Source organism: Bombina bombina, chromosome 6, assembly GCF_027579735.1.
Source record: "Bombina bombina isolate aBomBom1 chromosome 6, aBomBom1.pri, whole genome shotgun sequence".
NCBI lineage: Eukaryota > Metazoa > Chordata > Amphibia > Anura > Bombinatoridae > Bombina > Bombina bombina.
In genome coordinates, this window is record NC_069504.1 from 429,916,712 (window position 1) to 429,933,795 (window position 17,084).

The 17,084-nt window shown below is 40.0% G+C and overlaps 1 protein-coding gene across 2 annotated transcripts in view; it reads left to right on the top strand.

Annotated features, from left to right (window-relative positions):
* Positions 1-17,084, top strand: part of KIF3A (kinesin family member 3A) — a 132,564-nt gene that overhangs the window by 10,522 nt on the left and 104,958 nt on the right. For both annotated transcript variants that reach the window (XM_053717183.1, XM_053717184.1), the window contains exons 3-6: positions 1,817-1,961; positions 2,140-2,224; positions 4,590-4,695; positions 6,653-6,792. In XM_053717183.1, the coding sequence (XP_053573158.1) occupies positions 1,817-1,961; positions 2,140-2,224; positions 4,590-4,695; positions 6,653-6,792 (476 nt within the window). The remainder of the gene's footprint in view (positions 1-1,816; positions 1,962-2,139; positions 2,225-4,589; positions 4,696-6,652; positions 6,793-17,084) is intronic.

Sequence of the window (17,084 nt, forward strand, 5' to 3'; positions counted from 1 at the left end):
TTCTCTATATGCAGCAATCTGTAAATGTTTCTGTTGGCTCTAGCTTTGTTTTATACTTTTAATGTAATCCCTTTTCTTTCTCTTCATAAATATGTTAAATCCAGTGTGTTTGCAGATGCTGATGTCATATTACTGACATAACCTACATTCTCTTGCTCTTCCAGGGGTGGGCACATTTAGCACAATTAAGCTCTTTGTTGCTGGAGGACCAAGATCAACAATGTTTTCTTTCAGCATATTGAATGTCTAATATTCTGATGCTTTTTAAATTCTTTTTCTGAACTACATTTTCTGGTGTTTTATTACTTAATTATTATTAAAATAAATGGTTTATAACTTCTATTGTCATTTTCATCCAATTAAAGCAAATTTAAGTTTTACATTTGATAAGTTTTTGTAAAATATATTCAATGCAATCAAATCAGGAATTGGGTAATAAAGGAATTTAGGTAATAAATAAAAACAGCAGCAATATCATCAAAGGTGCACTTCTAGGGCCCGGGGAGAAGACCCAGTGGAGTGATGCAGCAGAGCACATGTCCCTGCAGTGTCAGTCTGCTAGGTTACACAGAGTACTGTTGCATTGCTGCACTATGTATTCGAGTCCCCACATTATCCGTCTTCCTGCGTCTTAAAGGGACATTCCAGTCAAAATGTAAATGCACGTATTTTTATTACATATTTCATTAGAAACAGATTTGCAATATACATGTATTATCAAACATGCTTCTAGTAAGAGTTATCACTGTTATAGAGTGAATATTTTTCTCTGCATGTGAAGCATAGCTGGATATTCTCATTGCACCCACATATTAAATACTGCAGCTGCTCAGATCATCAGTGGAGCTTGTATCATGTCAGCAATTAACAAATTGAGTCATTACCAGATGGTACAAGCACCTTAGGCTCTCCGAGCAAGTGTTGTGTTTAAAATGCTAGTGCATACTTAAATACACTTTAGAAACAGCTATAGCTTTTATAAGAAACATTTTTGCTAATGCATGTATATTACAAAATCGCTTCTGTTCAATACCAAAATACACCCATGTGGTTTCCAATTTTGGCTGGAATATCACTTTAATGTTGTGTTTTATCTCTATGGTGAAGAAGAAGATGCACTTATCAACAATGCAGCAACAGGTGTTTAAAGGGAATCAATTCCAGCTCTGGCCCTGCTGTGTGCTGTATTCTGGAACTTGTAGTTCCCATACAGGGCCTGAGAAGAGTTGCTAGTCCTGTTAATGGGACAGTCAATACTAAAATTGTTATTGTTTAAAAAGATAGATAATGCCTTACTACCCATTCCCCAGCTTTGCACAACCAACATTTAAACCTCTAAATTTCTGCCTGTTTCAAAGCCACTACAGACAGTCTCTTATCACATACTTTTGTTATTAGCGTTTCACAACAGGAGACTGCTAGTTCATGTGGGCCATATAGATAGCATTGTGTTCACACCCAGTGAGTTATTTAAGAGTTAGCACAACACAGTACTAAATGCAAGTCAATAGATAATAAATACAATGTCATGTGATCAGGGTGCTGTCAGAAGATGCTTAGATACAAGGTAATCATAGAGGTAAAACGTATAACTGTGTCTTTTTTTAAAACATTAACATTTTTGGTGTAGACTGTCCCTTTAATGGCGGTTCCACTGCTATCTGTTATATCTGAGTCAATAAGGTAGACTCAGGGCACACAAATGCATTTTTTTGCAGTTTTTACCTCTTGTATCAATGGTATTTTATAATAAATGATGGATGAGGAGATATATTAATCTTTCATTTCTGATGATATATGTATTTGCTATTTTTAGGAACTATCTTTGCATATGGACAGACTGGAACAGGCAAAACATTCACAATGGAAGGAGTTAGAGCCGTCCCTGAACTCAGAGGGATCATCCCAAATTCCTTTGCTCACGTATTTGGACATATCGCTAAAGCTGAGGGAGACACAAGGTCAGAAGGAAAATGTATTGTTTTTAAACAGTATATCTTGGTAATAAACCAGGAAAATGCTGTGACTCTATTCTAATTTACTTACTCATTCATTTAAAAAAAAAAAAAAAAAGGGTTTTAAATGTTAAGACATTGACAAATGAGCTTATTGAATAATCTTATGTTTTTTTTATTATAGATTTTTGGTCAGAGTATCATATTTGGAAATTTACAATGAAGAAATTAGAGACTTGCTTGCAAAAGACCAATCTCAAAGATTAGAGGTGAGACAAAAACATTAAAAATTGTAAAGATAATAAAAACCTGATGCTGTGGATTTTTTGTCACATCCTGATGTGTATCATATGTGTACACAATTATAACTAATTTAAATATTTATCTTGTATAAATATGCAGAAGTAGTTAAGGTAGGCTTCGGCAAGAGATACATTAAGGGCTAGATTACAAGTAGAGCGCTAATTAATGGACCTTTTGCGCTCGTTGGGTTGTGCTCCTATTATGAGTTGAAAGTAAACTGTTTTTAGCTCGCTCACTAAGCCGACAAGCGAAAAAAGCAGAACTTAGAATGTTGTGTGCGAGTTCACATATTCCCCCATAGAGGTCAATGGAGAAAAAAAAAAGTGGGAAAAAAACCTAACATCCCACTCTTGCGCAAACCCGACCGCATATTCTCATGTGCGTTAACCCGATATGAAAATATGAATATTTCACATTCCAATGTTCTCCACATACAAGAATGTTCTATTTATACATTAATAAATATATCTGATTTTATGGTACAATATATATCTATGTATCTGGGTTACAGGGAGGGGGGCCGACTAATTGGGGAGCGTTGTTGCTGATGCGGGTTACAGGGAGGGGGTCCGAATTACCCGGGAGCGCTGTGGCTGATGCGGGTTACAGGGAGGAGGGTGCGCTGTGGCTGATGCGGGTTTCAGGGATGGGGGCTGACTTACCGGGGAGCGCTGTGGCTGATGCAGGTTACAGGGAGGGGGGTGCGCTGTGGCTGATGCGGGTTACAGGGAGGGGGGCTGACTTACCGGGGAGCGCTGTGGCTGATGCAGGTTACAGGGAGGGGGGTGCGCTGTGGCTGATGCGGGTTACAGGGAGGGGGGTGCGCTGGGACTTATGTGGGTTGGGGGCTGATGGTGTTTACAGGTGGTGCTTATGATGTTAAAGAGGGTACTTATTGGGGGGTTATAGTGGGAGCTGATGGGGCTTATGTAGGTTACAGAGGGGGGCTTATGGGGGTTACAGGGGGTGCTGACGTGAAAATCGCGATACTGCACAGCCCAGACATGTATATGAGACCTCATGTCTTTGAGCCCTTGTAACTTTTGTGTGCAATATATATATTGTTTTAAAATAATTTTAGATAGTGTTATTATGAGTGTAACTACTTTGTAATGTATTTTTGATGTGTTTTGTGCAACTTTTTGTTTCGTGAAAATGTTAACCAGAGCTCTGAAGTTGCAGTAATCATTATAGCATAAAGCAAATAGCTTGATGGCAATCACATTTACTTTCAACTTGTAAATGCCAGCGATACGCCCGACGAGTGCAAACACTCACGATAAAACCCTTAACGCTCACTTGCTCCACTCGTAATCAGTTCTGCTTGTGACCAGTTCTGCTTATGATCGTAGCTACAATCAACCTTTTTTAATTTTGTTCAGACACACTCATTAAGTGCCAGTTAAAGCCTAATTTTAATACTTTTTATCTGTTAAAATAAGATTGCTAACCAAACTTTGTAGTGAAATCTACATCAAACTCCAATCATATTTATGCCCAATACAAGCTTAGACAGACAGTCATACTAATGGTAGCATAAGCACACAGAATTAAAGTGATTGTAAAGTTAAATAACTTAAAGCCCAGTATTTAAAAACACTCTTAAAATAATAGGCACTTTAAGTCATTAAACTTTACAATTATGCTTCCTTTTTTTAAAATACTTACCCTTTTGTTTCTGTAAGCTTACTGCTGATCCTCCCGCCCGCATCTCCTTCAGTATTTAGCAGATCGATGACGATCCGGCTTCCTCCAATCATTGTATGCCTCACGAGCTGGACGCCAAAGGGGGCACACAAAGATTGGAGGAGGTAGCCAGATTTGTCATCGATCTGCTCAATACTGATGGAGATGCCGGCGGAGGATCGTCCGTAAGTTTACAGTAACAAAAAGGTATTTTAAAAAAGAAGCGTAATTGTAAAGTTTAATGACTTAAAGTGCCCATGTTTTTAAGATTATTTTTAAATACTGGGCTTGAACATTTCAATCACTAAACAATGCTCCTTTAGCACTTTTTTTATTATCCTTTACAACAACAAAAAAAAATAAAATAAAAAAAAATAATAATAAAAAAAAAAAAATATATATATATATATATATATCTATATATATATATATATCTGTGTCTCTCTCTGTGTCTGTCTCTGTCTCTCTCTTCTGCACTTCCTTGTGTATCTGTGTCCTCACCCCTTTAACTTACACTCGTAACATTTATATTTAGGGACCTGCACTCACTTTTTAGGAGAATAACCTTTTGACTTCTTATACAAATATATATTTTCTAATTGTAAATATATGTATATACTTAAAGTATTGCTATCTATATTCCAGGTAAAAGAGAGACCTGATGTGGGCGTTTACATCAAAGACTTGTCTGGTTATGTTGTTAACAATGCAGATGATATGGATAGGATCATGACATTAGGACACAAGAACCGTAAGTTGTGGCTCTTAATATAATTTTTTTTTTCTTTTCATTTATATTGACATATACAATGGGTTGAATGGTATGATCAGCTTTTATTGGGCTATAAAGAGAAAGTAAAGGAGAGACATATACTACAGACAGGCTTTAGCTTACAATGATAATTATTTTCTTATAGTATATTGGTTTAGATGAGCCTAATCTCTGATATGGATACTAAAAGTTCCTGCACTAAACAGCTATATTTTGTGTTCTTATCCTGACTGCTGCTCTTCCTAAAATGGGCAAACGGCTTAGTGAATACACTTGATCAGGTCTGCTCACAGTAGACGTCTTTAAAAGACATTCATGCTTTAATCCGGGGGCATTGCACATCTTTCAAGTATGTGGTTTTGCTTTAGATTTGATCAAGGGCTGCTAAACATTATTTGTATACTACATTGACCATCTATTTTTTTGTGAAAGTTAATAGGTTTCAAAATTACAACATCAACTTCAATTAATCTGTTATAGCTGTTATTATAAGGGCATTGGTATACCTGGTATGTTTGCTAGTTTACAATCTGTATATGGCATAAAATATAGCATTAAAGGAATAGAGAGGTCAACACTGAAATGTACATTGATATATTTCAGTTTTAAATAGAAGCATTTTTGCAATATACTTTTTATTAGTACAAGGTTTCTAGTAAAAGTTATTACTGTTTTTCAGCGGCATACGCACATATGTGCAGGGTTCCGTGCACCAGTATTCAGGCTCGGAGAGTTGCTGGTGGTGTGTATTGTGCCTGTGAGGACTTAAAGGGATATACAACCCAAAAATGTTCTTTTGGGATTCAGACAGAACATACTATTTTAAAGTTTTCAGTTTACTTCTATTATCAAATTTGCTTTGTTACCATTATATTCTGTGTTGAAGAGATACCTAGGTAGGCACCTGGAGCACTACATGGCAGGAAAGAGTGCTGCCACACGGTGCTCTTGCAGATGAATAACATTCTTGAAAAACTGCTGCCGTATAGTGCTCCAGAAATGGACCTGCTCTTAAAGGGCCACTGTAAGTAAATATTTTCTATGCCTGTTACTAACTAACTACCCCAAATACGCTTTTTATCAATAGCATTTCATTAACATATCTCTTCCGTATATCAGAAATCTTGTCTGCAAATTTAATTGTTTTCCAAACCCACTCCGTGGGTATCCTTTGCTCTGTACCAATCCGTTTACAATACCTAGGTTTCAAAATGGCGCTTTAAACACAAAGTTATTGGTTTAAGTATTTTGAACACTCAGTGCTGAAAATAGTGGGCAGGATAACGTGACATCATCGGCGAATAAAAGATATAACTTTTAGAACGTTATGAAACTTCGTTTTGGAGAAAATATTGGTCAGTAGGTTTTAATTAATGTTTATTAACTTTAATATGTTAGTTGTTTAGCTTAAAAATTATAACAGAAAGTAATCCTTTAAGCATATGTCCCTGCTTTTCAACAAAAGATACCAGGAGAATGAAGAACAATTGATAACCGAAGTAAATTTAAAAGTTGTTTAAAATCACACTTTCTATCTGAATCATGAAAGTATTGGTTTAATATTGTGTCATATAAGCCACCGGTGACTCTCTGAGAAGGTGTAGTGTTTGAATACTGGTGTACGGGCCCTCACAGCATATGTGTGTATGCTGCTGAAAACCTGTAGTAGAAGCATTTTATCTAATAGACGTATATTGCAAAAATGCTTCTATTTAAATTAAAATGCACCCATGCACAGTTTTTACCGTTATGTCCCTCTAATTCGTTGCCTTGGTTGTTCTTACGGATTCACGTGAATGTATTGCTTATTACTAATAAAACATACTAAGATGCACAATATTTATCATACTGTCTTGTTATTCAAAACTTTTGTAACAGTCTTTTTAGCCCTAATTTTGAGAATTGCTCTTTATGTTAAACATTTTTTCCCCTGTAGGTTCTGTTGGTGCTACAAACATGAATGAACACAGCTCTCGTTCCCATGCTATTTTTACAATTACTATTGAATGCAGTGAAAAGGGTGCTGATGGAAACATTCATGTTCGCATGGGCAAGCTTCATCTTGTTGACCTCGCAGTAAGACATTTATTTATTATTATAGATATTTAGTGGATTTATTTCTAGCAATGTAAAGCTGCTAACAAAACTGTTAGAATTGACTAATTTCTTGCTTTCAAGTCATATTAGGAAATATACACGATGGGGTAGATTTATCATGCCCCGGGCATACATGATTTGCTATAGCAAATTATGTCCGGCGTGCATCGCTAAATGCCAACAGCGTATGCTGGTGAACTGCTTGCTCAATGCTGCCCCCTGCAGATTCGTGGCCAATCGGCCGCTAGCAGGGTGGTGTCAATCAACCCGATTGTATGAGATTGGGTGGATTAATGTCCACAGCATCAGAGGCAGTGGACGAGTTAAAGTGAAGGTCTATTTTGATGAATTAGTGCCCGGTTTTTGATAAACCTATTAAAAACAAGGGCACTTTAATTCATCAAAATTGACATTTCACAGTTTTTTTCAAAAACTTACCTTTTAATCCTGGCAGCCGCTCCAGTGATTCCCTTGGCCGTCGTAAGCCTCTGCAGACGTCTCATAGCCTGGAGGTATTGAGCAGCGTAGATACCGCAGTTTGTGAGGCCTAACAACTTTAACCTCACCACCGGAACGACTGCAGCGACATGGCCGGTCGCCATCTTGCCTTCCCTTGTGGCACTTACAACCTCCTTCAGACCCCTTCCCGGGCATCTCTACCTCTACCGGACCCAAGGAGATCTCTCTGCGGGGTGAGTGCTCCACATATTTCTGCCCCAGACAAGCACTTTCAAGGTGAGCTCCGACTCTCAAACCACCTGTGTGATACAGCAATATTTCCTTGATACGGCCCAAACTCCCCAAGCTGCTGCTTGCTGTGAAAGAGCGCACTCTATATCACTTATTGCCCCCAAAGCACCTATATCTATCATTAAAGGGCTAACTTACAGCAAGCTCCCTGCTGATCCCTGGAACAGAGTAATTATCACATACAGTCCCACAGGGGAAGAATGGTGACACATGAGCAGAGCTAGGGGGCTGGAATAAAACATAATAAAGAGAGATCACAAAGCTGACAAGAGTAAATAAGAGGACAAAACACAGAGAAGGGAACCTAAAGGCAAAGAGAGAGGAGGAAAAAAAACACACAAAAAAACCGCACGCAGAATCTAAAAGCACACATAGGGGTTCTATTCTACAAACATGCTGAGCGCACTTTTTGTACATCACTAAGTGAGAGTTTCTGGGGAACGCTTAATTGGGACTCCCTGCGTGACTAATGCAGACGATTTGACTTTATTGTCGTTGCCCCACTAGTCTATATGGACAAATATTTGACCACTCCAAAAATATCGAGCAGAAACAAATCCCAGCAGGAAAAGAAAAACAGACAACCCCCAGACCCATCCCAGTCTGCCTCCCCCACAAAATCTGCACCCGCCCAAGAGGACAGTGGACCCCAAACAGGGGAACAACAACTAAATTCCCTGCTATTATCCAAACTTGATAATCTGCAAAAAGGCATGAATACCTTAACGACTGAGGTCAAACAATTTAACTCCAGGCTAGCGGGTGCAGAGCAACGAATATCTGACCTGGAAGACGGCCAACACTCCAACCAATTGAAAGAGCTAATCCAACAAAATAAATATCTACACCAAAAAGTCGACGACTTGGAAAACCGTTCCAGCAGGAACAATTTTTGATTGGTAGGACTGCCGGAGTCAGTCCGCCCGTCAGAACTACTCTACTTTGCTGAACATTCCCTCCCCAACTTGTTGGGTATCCCTGCGGAATATTTGCAGCTGAAGGTGGAGAGAGCACACAGAATTGGAGGGGATAGGCCAGCAACGACAGGAAAAGAAACCCCCCCTCGTGGGGCGATGATAAAATATCTCAATTTCCAGTGTAAAATTCAACTTCTCAAGGCCTATAGGAAAACTGAAATGCTGCTATATGATGAAAAGAGGCTTTACATCTTCCAGGATTACTCCTCAGAAGTTGCGAAAAAACAGAAAGATTTTGCTCCGCTATGCAGCTCCCTTCACAAAGAGAAGCGCCAAGCTATCCTATTGTTTCCAGCTTGTTTGAAAATCCGCACCTCATAGGGTTTCAAATTCTTCGACTCACCTAGAGATGCCCAAGATTTCTTAGACCAGGAAAATTATCCATCTGCCCATCCCTCTCCGAATCGAAGAGACTCCCCTGGCTGAGCTGGCCAGGTGACTTTTCCTCTCATCTTTTTGGCCGGGATGTTAATTCCCAGGTAAAGAACTTTTTCTGCAGATCCAGCAAGGTTTCATAATGGACTGGTATTATATTGTATTGTTTATAAATGATCTTGTATTGTTTGATGTTCTTGTATATTTGATGTTCTGGTTAATGTATTTATTGATGTTACTTGTTTTATGCTATAACTCCAACACTATTGAAAGACATCGCTGTACACACTTCTCCCTGCTCCCCTCTATAGTAAAATACAGGGTAACGAAATGTTTCTATCATACCAGACTGGGGAGTAAGATATTTTATTTTCAGACTCCTTCTCCCCCTGCTCTTAGATATAGATCAGAAAATAGTGGGCCACGGGACCACCAATGCTTAGCTCTAACAACCCTTAGATGACGATAAAGATCGTGTCCTGGAATGTGGGGGGGATTAACTCCCCCATCAAAAGGAAAACTATATATTGACACAACTAAAAAAAACTCAGGCTCACATCATGCTCCTACATGAATCCCACTTGAATGCCCCGGAACATGATACACTTAAAGCTAAATGGATCTCAGAGGTCCTTAGTGCTCCTTATAATAATTCCAGTAGAGGGGTAGCTATCCTTATACGTAAAGGCCTTGACTACCAGTTAGGAGACAGGATAATAGACCCAGAGGGAAGGTTCCTTATTGTTAAGTTGAAGTGGCAGGATGACTGGTACATTCTTTGTAATGTCTATGGGCCCAACCAAAGAGCGCTCACATTTTGGAGATCCCTGGCTGCCTCTCTGGCTCAATTTCTGGACACTAAACTTATCATTGCGGGAGATTTCAATTTAACACCAAATCCGGCCTTAGATAGATTCCGGGACCCAACTGGCCCTTACCCTGTTAACACTAAAAGAAACATGACGGTATTTCCAATCAAAGTGTTTAACGCCCTTTTATAGCTCATTAGGTGTACAAGATATATGGAGGAGTTGTAACCCCACAGGCAGAGATTATACTTGTGCCTCTCGTGCGCACAACTTATTCTCCCGAATCAACCTCTTTCTCACCTCCAGCTCCCTGGAGCTATTGATTACCAACACTAAGGCCTAGATTTGAAGTTCGGCGGTAGCCGTCAAAACCAGCGTTAGAGGCTCCTAACGCTGGTTTTGGCCGCCCGCTGGTATTTGGAGTCAGTGATTAAAGGGTCTAACGCTCACTTTTCAGCCGCGACTTTTCCATACCGCAGATCCCCCTACGCCATTTGCGTAGCCTATCTTTTCAATGGGATCTTTCTAACGCTGGTATTTAGAGTCGTTTCTGAAGTGAGCGTTAGAGCTCTAACGACAAGATTCCAGCCGCCTGAAAATAGCAGGAGTTAAGAGCTTTCTGGCTAACGCCGGTTTATAAAGCTCTTAACTACTGTACCCTAAAGTACACTAACACCCATAAACTACCTATGTACCCCTAAACCGAGGTCCCCCCACACCGCCGCCACTCGATTAAAATTTTTAACCCCTAATCTGCCGACCGCCACCTACGTTATACTTATGTACCCCTAATCTGCTGCCCCTAACCCCGCCGACCCCTATATTATATTTATTAACCCCTAACCTGCCCCCCACAACATCGCCGCCAGCTACTTAAAATAATTAACCCCTAATCTTCCGACCGCAAATCGCCGCCACCTACGTTATCCCTATGTACCCCTAATCTGCTGCCCTAACATTGCCGACCCCTATATTATATTTATTAACCCCTAATCTGCCCCCCTCAACGTCGCCGACACCTGCCTACACTTATTAACCCCTAATCTGCCGAGCGGACCTGAGCGCTACTATAATAAATGTATTAACCCCTAATCCGCCTCACTAACCCTATCATAAATAGTATTAACCCCTAATCTGCCCTCCCTAACATCGCCGACACCTAACTTCAATTATTAACCCCTAATCTGCCGACCGGAGCTCACCGCTATTCTAATAAATGTATTAACCCCTAAAGCTAAGTCTAACCCTAACACTAACACCCCCCTAAGTTAAATATAATTTTTATCTAACGAAATAAATTAACTCTTATTAAATAAATTATTCCTATTTAAAGCTAAATACTTACCTGTAAAATAAATCCTAATATAGCTACAATATAAATTATAATTATATTATAGCTATTTTAGGATTAATATTTATTTTACAGGCAACTTTGTTATTATTTTAACCAGGTAAAATAGCTATTAAATAGTTAAGAACTATTTAATAGTTACCTAGTTAAAATAATAACAAATTTACCTGTAAAATAAATCCTAACCTAAGTTATAATTAAACCTAACAATACCCTATCAATAAATTAATTAAATAAACTACCTACAATTACCTACAATTAACCTAACACTACACTATCAATAAATTAATTAAACACAATTCCTACAAATAAATACAATTAAATAAACTAGCTAAAGTACAAAAAATAAAAAAGAACTAAGTTACAGAAAATAAAAAAATATTTACAAACATAAGAAAAATATTACAACAATTTTAAACTAATTACACCTACTCTAAGCCCCCTAATAAAATAACAAAGCCCCCCAAAATAAAAAATTCCCTACCCTATTCTAAATTAAAAAAGTTACAAGCTCTTTTACCTTACCAGCCCTGAACAGGGCCCTTTGCGGGGCATGCCCCAAGAATTTCAGCTCTTTTGCCTGTAAAAAAAAAACATACAATACCCCCCCCCCCCCAACATTACAACCCACCACCCACATACCCCTAATCTAACCCAAACCCCTCTTAAATAAACCTAACACTAAGCCCCTGAAGATCTTCCTACCTTGTCTTCACCATCCAGGTATCACCGATCCGTCCTGGCTCCAAGATCTTCATCCAACCCAAGCGGGGGTTGGCGATCCATAATCCGGTCCAGAAGAGGCTCCAAAGTCTTCCTCCTATCCGGCAAGAAGAGGACATCCGGACCGGCAAACATCTTCTCCAAGCGGCATCTTCGATCTTCTTCCATCCGGAGCGAAGCGGCAGGATCCTGAAGACCTCCAGCGCGGAACATCCATCCGGACCGACGACTGAACGACGAATGACTGTTCCTTTAAGGGACGTCATCCAAGATGGCGTCCCTCGAATTCCGATTGGCTGATAGGATTCTATCAGCCAATCGGAATTAAGGTAGGAATTTTCTGATTGGCTGATGGAATCAGCCAATCAGAATCTAGTTCAATCCGATTGGCCGATCCAATCAGCCAATCAGATTGAGCTCGCATTCTATTGGCTGATCGGAACAGCCAATAGAATGCGAGCTCAATCTGATTGGCTGATTGGATCGGCCAATCGGATTGAACTAGATTCTGATTGGCTGATTCCATCAGCCAATCAGAAAATTCCTACCTTAATTCCGATTGGCTGATAGAATCCTATCAGCCAATCGGAATTCGAGGGCCGCCATCTTGGATGACGTCCCTTAAAGGAACAGTCATTCGTTGTTCAGTCGTCGGTCCGGATGGATGTTCCGCGCTGGAGGTCTTCAGGATCCTGCCGCTTCGCTCCGGATGGAAGAAGATCGAAGATGCCGCTTGGAGAAGATGTTTGCCGGTCCGGATGTCCTCTTCTTGCCGGATAGGAGGAAGACTTTGGAGCCTCTTCTGGACCGGATTATGGATCGCCAACCCCCGCTTGGGTTGGATGAAGATCTTGGAGCCAGGACGGATCGGTGATACCTGGATGGTGAAGACAAGGTAGGAAGATCTTCAGGGGCTTAGTGTTAGGTTTATTTAAGGGGGGTTTGGGTTAGATTAGGGGTATGTGGGTGGTGGGTTGTAATGTTGGGGGGGGGGTATTGTATGTTTTTTTTTACAGGCAAAAGAGCTGAAATTCTTGGGGCATGCCCCGCAAAGGGCCCTGTTCAGGGCTGGTAAGGTAAAAAAGCTTTTAACTCTATTAATTTAGAATAGGGTAGGGCATTTTTTTATTTTGGGGGTCTTTATTATTTTATTAGGGGGCTTAGAGTAGGTGTAATTAGTTTAAAATTGTTGTAATATTTTTCTTATGTTTGTAAATATTTTTTTATTTTCTGTAACTTAGTTCTTTTTTATTTTTTGTACTTTAGCTAGTTTATTTAATTGTATTTATTTGTAGGAATTGTGTTTAATTTATTGATAGTGTAGTGTTAGGTTAATTGTAGGTAATTGTAGGTAGTTTATTTAATTAATTTATTGATAGGGTAGTGTTAGGTTTAATTATATCTTAGGTTAGGATTTATTTTACAGGTAAATTTGTTATTATTTTAACTAGGTAACTATTAAATAGTTCTTAACTATTTAATAGCTATTGTACCTGGTTAAAATAATTACAAAGTTGCCTGTAAAATAAATATTAATCCTAAAATAGCTATAATATAATTATAATTTATATTGTAGCTATATTAGGATTTATTTTACAGGTAAGTATTTAGCTTTAAATAGGAATAAGTTATTTAATAAGAGTTAATTTATTACGTTAGATAAATATTATATTTAACTTAGGGGGGTGTTAGTGTTAGGGTTAGACTTAGCTTTAGGGGTTAATCCATTTATTAGAATAGCGGTGAGCTCCGATCGGAAGATTAGGGGTTAATAATTGAAGTTAGGTGTCGGCGATGTTAGGGAGGGCAGATTAGGGGTTAATACTATTTATGATAGGGTTAGTGAGGCGGATTAGGGGTTAATAACTTTATTATAGTAGCGCTCAGGTCCGCTCGGCAGATTAGGGGTTAATAAGTGTAGGCAGGTGTCGGCGACGTTGTGGGGGGCAGGTTAGGGGTTAATAAATATAATATAGGGGTCGGCGGTGTTAGGGGCAGCAGATTAGGGGTACATAGGGATAACGTAGGTGGCGGCGGTTTACGGAGCGGCAGATTAGGGGTTTAAAAAAATATGCAGGGGTCAGCGATAGCGGGGGCGGCAGATTAGGGGTTAATAAGTGTAAGGCTAGGGGTGTTTAGACTCGGGGTACATGTTAGAGTGTTAGGTGCAGACGTAGGAAGTGTTTCCCCATAGCAAACAATGGGGCTGCGTTAGGAGCTGAACGCTGCTTTTTTGCAGGTGTTAGGTTTTTTTTCAGCTCAAACAGCCCCATTGTTTCCTATGGGGGAATCGTGCACGAGCACGTTTTTGAGGCCGGCCGCGTCCGTAAGCAACTCTGGTATCGAGAGTTGCTTTTGCGGTAAAAATGCTCTACGCTCCTTTTTTGGAGCCTAACGCAGCATTTGATTAAACTCTCGATACCAGAGTTAATTTTATGGTGCGGCCAGAAAAAAGCCCACGGAGCGTTAACAGCCCTTTTACCGCCGAACTCCAAATCTAGGCCTAAGATTGCTAACATCACCATTTTGGACCATGCCCCTATTTCTTTGACCCTTTCACAATCCCCCCAGCCCACCAACAAAAGAGTGTTTCAATTCCCAAATCACCTTATAAAATCCCCCGACTTTACAATGTATTTAACGAGACAATGGGGTGACTTTGTAGTCAATAATAGATCACATTTATCCACCCCAACCTGTTTTCTGGGAGGTGGCCTAGGCAGTTCTTAGAGGCGATATAATTGCATATCTGACCAAACCAAAACGTCTCCACAATGGTAAGGAACACTATAATACACAGCTGACTAATACTTATGCTCATTATTGTCAATATCCTACCTCACATAACAGGGCTTCCTACTTTGCGGCAAGGAAAGAGAGAGACACCTTTTTACTGCAAAACACAATTCGTAGAGACAATAGGAATCGGGGATATTTCCTGAGACATGGTAATAGATCTGGAAAATACTTGGCCTCACTGGTCAAGATTAAACAGGCAAATAGAGGGGTCCCGGTCATTATGAGCCAAGGTCACCTAACAAATGATAAGTCTGTTATTGTGTCAGAATTTGCAGATTACTATACCAAATTATATCAATCACAGCCACCCCATGAAAATGCACAAAAGAAGTTTTGGGATAAACTTACCCTCCCTAAACTAACAGCTGACCAAATTGACAGTCTAAATGCCCCGCTATCCCAGGAAGAAGTTGCCCAAACAATTAAGTCCCTTGCTCTCTGGAAAACACCGAGCCCTGATGGGCTCCCAACTGAATTCTATAGGCTTTTGTCAGATCAAATTTCCCCCGTACTGACTACTCTATTTGATCACTACTTCACCGATCAAAGTACCCCCTCCACCAATTTCTCCACGGCAAATATTACGGTTATACACAAAGTAGGTAAAGACCCCACTCTCCCAGAATCGTATAGACCTATATCCCTTCTAAACATTGACTATAAGTTACTGACCAAACTGCTGGCTAACCGACTAAAACTCTTACTCCCACATATCTTGCACCCAGATCAGACAGGCTTCACTGCTAACCGATCTCCGGTAACAAACATCCGGAAAGTTCTCCATGCGGCATCACACCACTTGCTGGCTAGACAGGACGGAACGCTTTAGGCTCTCCCGGAGGCCTTCCTGCTATCCTTGGATGCAGAGAAGGCCTTCGATAGAGGGGAGTGGACCCATCTTTTCCACTCCATGGAAAATTTCGGTATATATTAAGAATGTCTACTCTAACCCTGTGGCTTACCTACTGATTAATAACCTCTACTCCCCTCCGGTCCCCCTCCACGGAGGAACACGCCAGGGCTGCCCCATCTCCCCTCTCCTCTTCAATTTGGCACTGGAACCACTAGCGACCCACCTAAGAAGCATTTTCCCTGGCATTCAGCTCAATTCCCACAAACTCCATATAGCCCTTTATGCGGACGATATGCTGCTCTTTATATCAGACCCTCAAATACATGTCCCAACTATTTTAGATACAATTAGATTGTTTGGACAATTCTCGGGTTACAAAATCAATATCTCAAAATCGGAAATCCTTTGGCTGAAGAGCTATACCCTTTTCACCCAGTAAACTCTTATTTAACTTACCTAGGCATTCATATCTCAGCTAACCCACAGCACTGGTATTCCCAGAACTTATCTCCCCTGATTCAGCAAATCAAAGCAGACCTGAATACTTGGCAAAACTTGCCGCTTTCTCTAATGGGTAGAGTTCACATCATCAAAATGATGATTCTGCCCAAACTCTTATACCCTTTACAAATGCTCCCCCTCTTGCTCCGATGGAAAGATATAGCCTTTTTAAATGCCATAATCCGAACCTTCCTTTGGAAGGGCGGCAAACCTTGCATAGGCGCACATAAGCTATATCTCCCGTATTCGAAGGGGGGATTAGGCTTACCAAACCTACTATATTATTACTGGGCCTCTCTAGCAAAGCTTGCATTAGATTGGAAACTAAATACACAACACTTCTCCAGTGCTCACTTGGAGGAAGCCTCATTACCTCAGGTGTCTCCCGCTTTCCTGCCACATGCCGCTTTATCTGAACTGCCAACAACTGTACAATACCACCCTATGTTTCGGGATGTACTTCTGGACTGGAAAGCCACGACCAGAGCTTCTAGCGTTGGACCCTAGTCATACGAAGTATCTGCCCATCACAGGGAACGCTAGATTCCAACCTGGTGTGATGTACCCTGTTTTTCAAACATGGAGAACTCTGGGCATAGACAATTTAGACAAACTATTAGATTATGCTTCCAAATCCGTCCTACCTTTTAATGCTGTGTGTACAGGGCCGGTGCTAGGATTTTTGGTCACACAGGCGAGGATACATTTTGCCGCCCCCCCCCCCCATGATTACATACCATCCCCATTGCTAGTTAACCCCTTAATGACCACAGCACTTTTCCATTTTCTGTCCGTTTGGGACCAAGGCTATTTTTACATTTCTGCGGTGTTTGTGTTTAGCTGTAATTTTCCTCTTACTCATTTACTGTACCCACACATATTATATACCGTTTTTCTCGCCATTAAATGGACTTTCTAAAGATACCATTATTTTCATCATATCTTATAATTTACTATAAAAAAAAATATAAAATATGAGGAAAAAAATGAAAAAAACACACTTTTTCTAACTTTGACCCCCAAAATCTGTTACACATCTACAACCACCAAAAAACACCCGTGCTAAATAGTTTCTACATTTTGTCCTGAGTTTAGAAATACCCAATGTTTACATGTTCTTTGCTTTTTTTGTA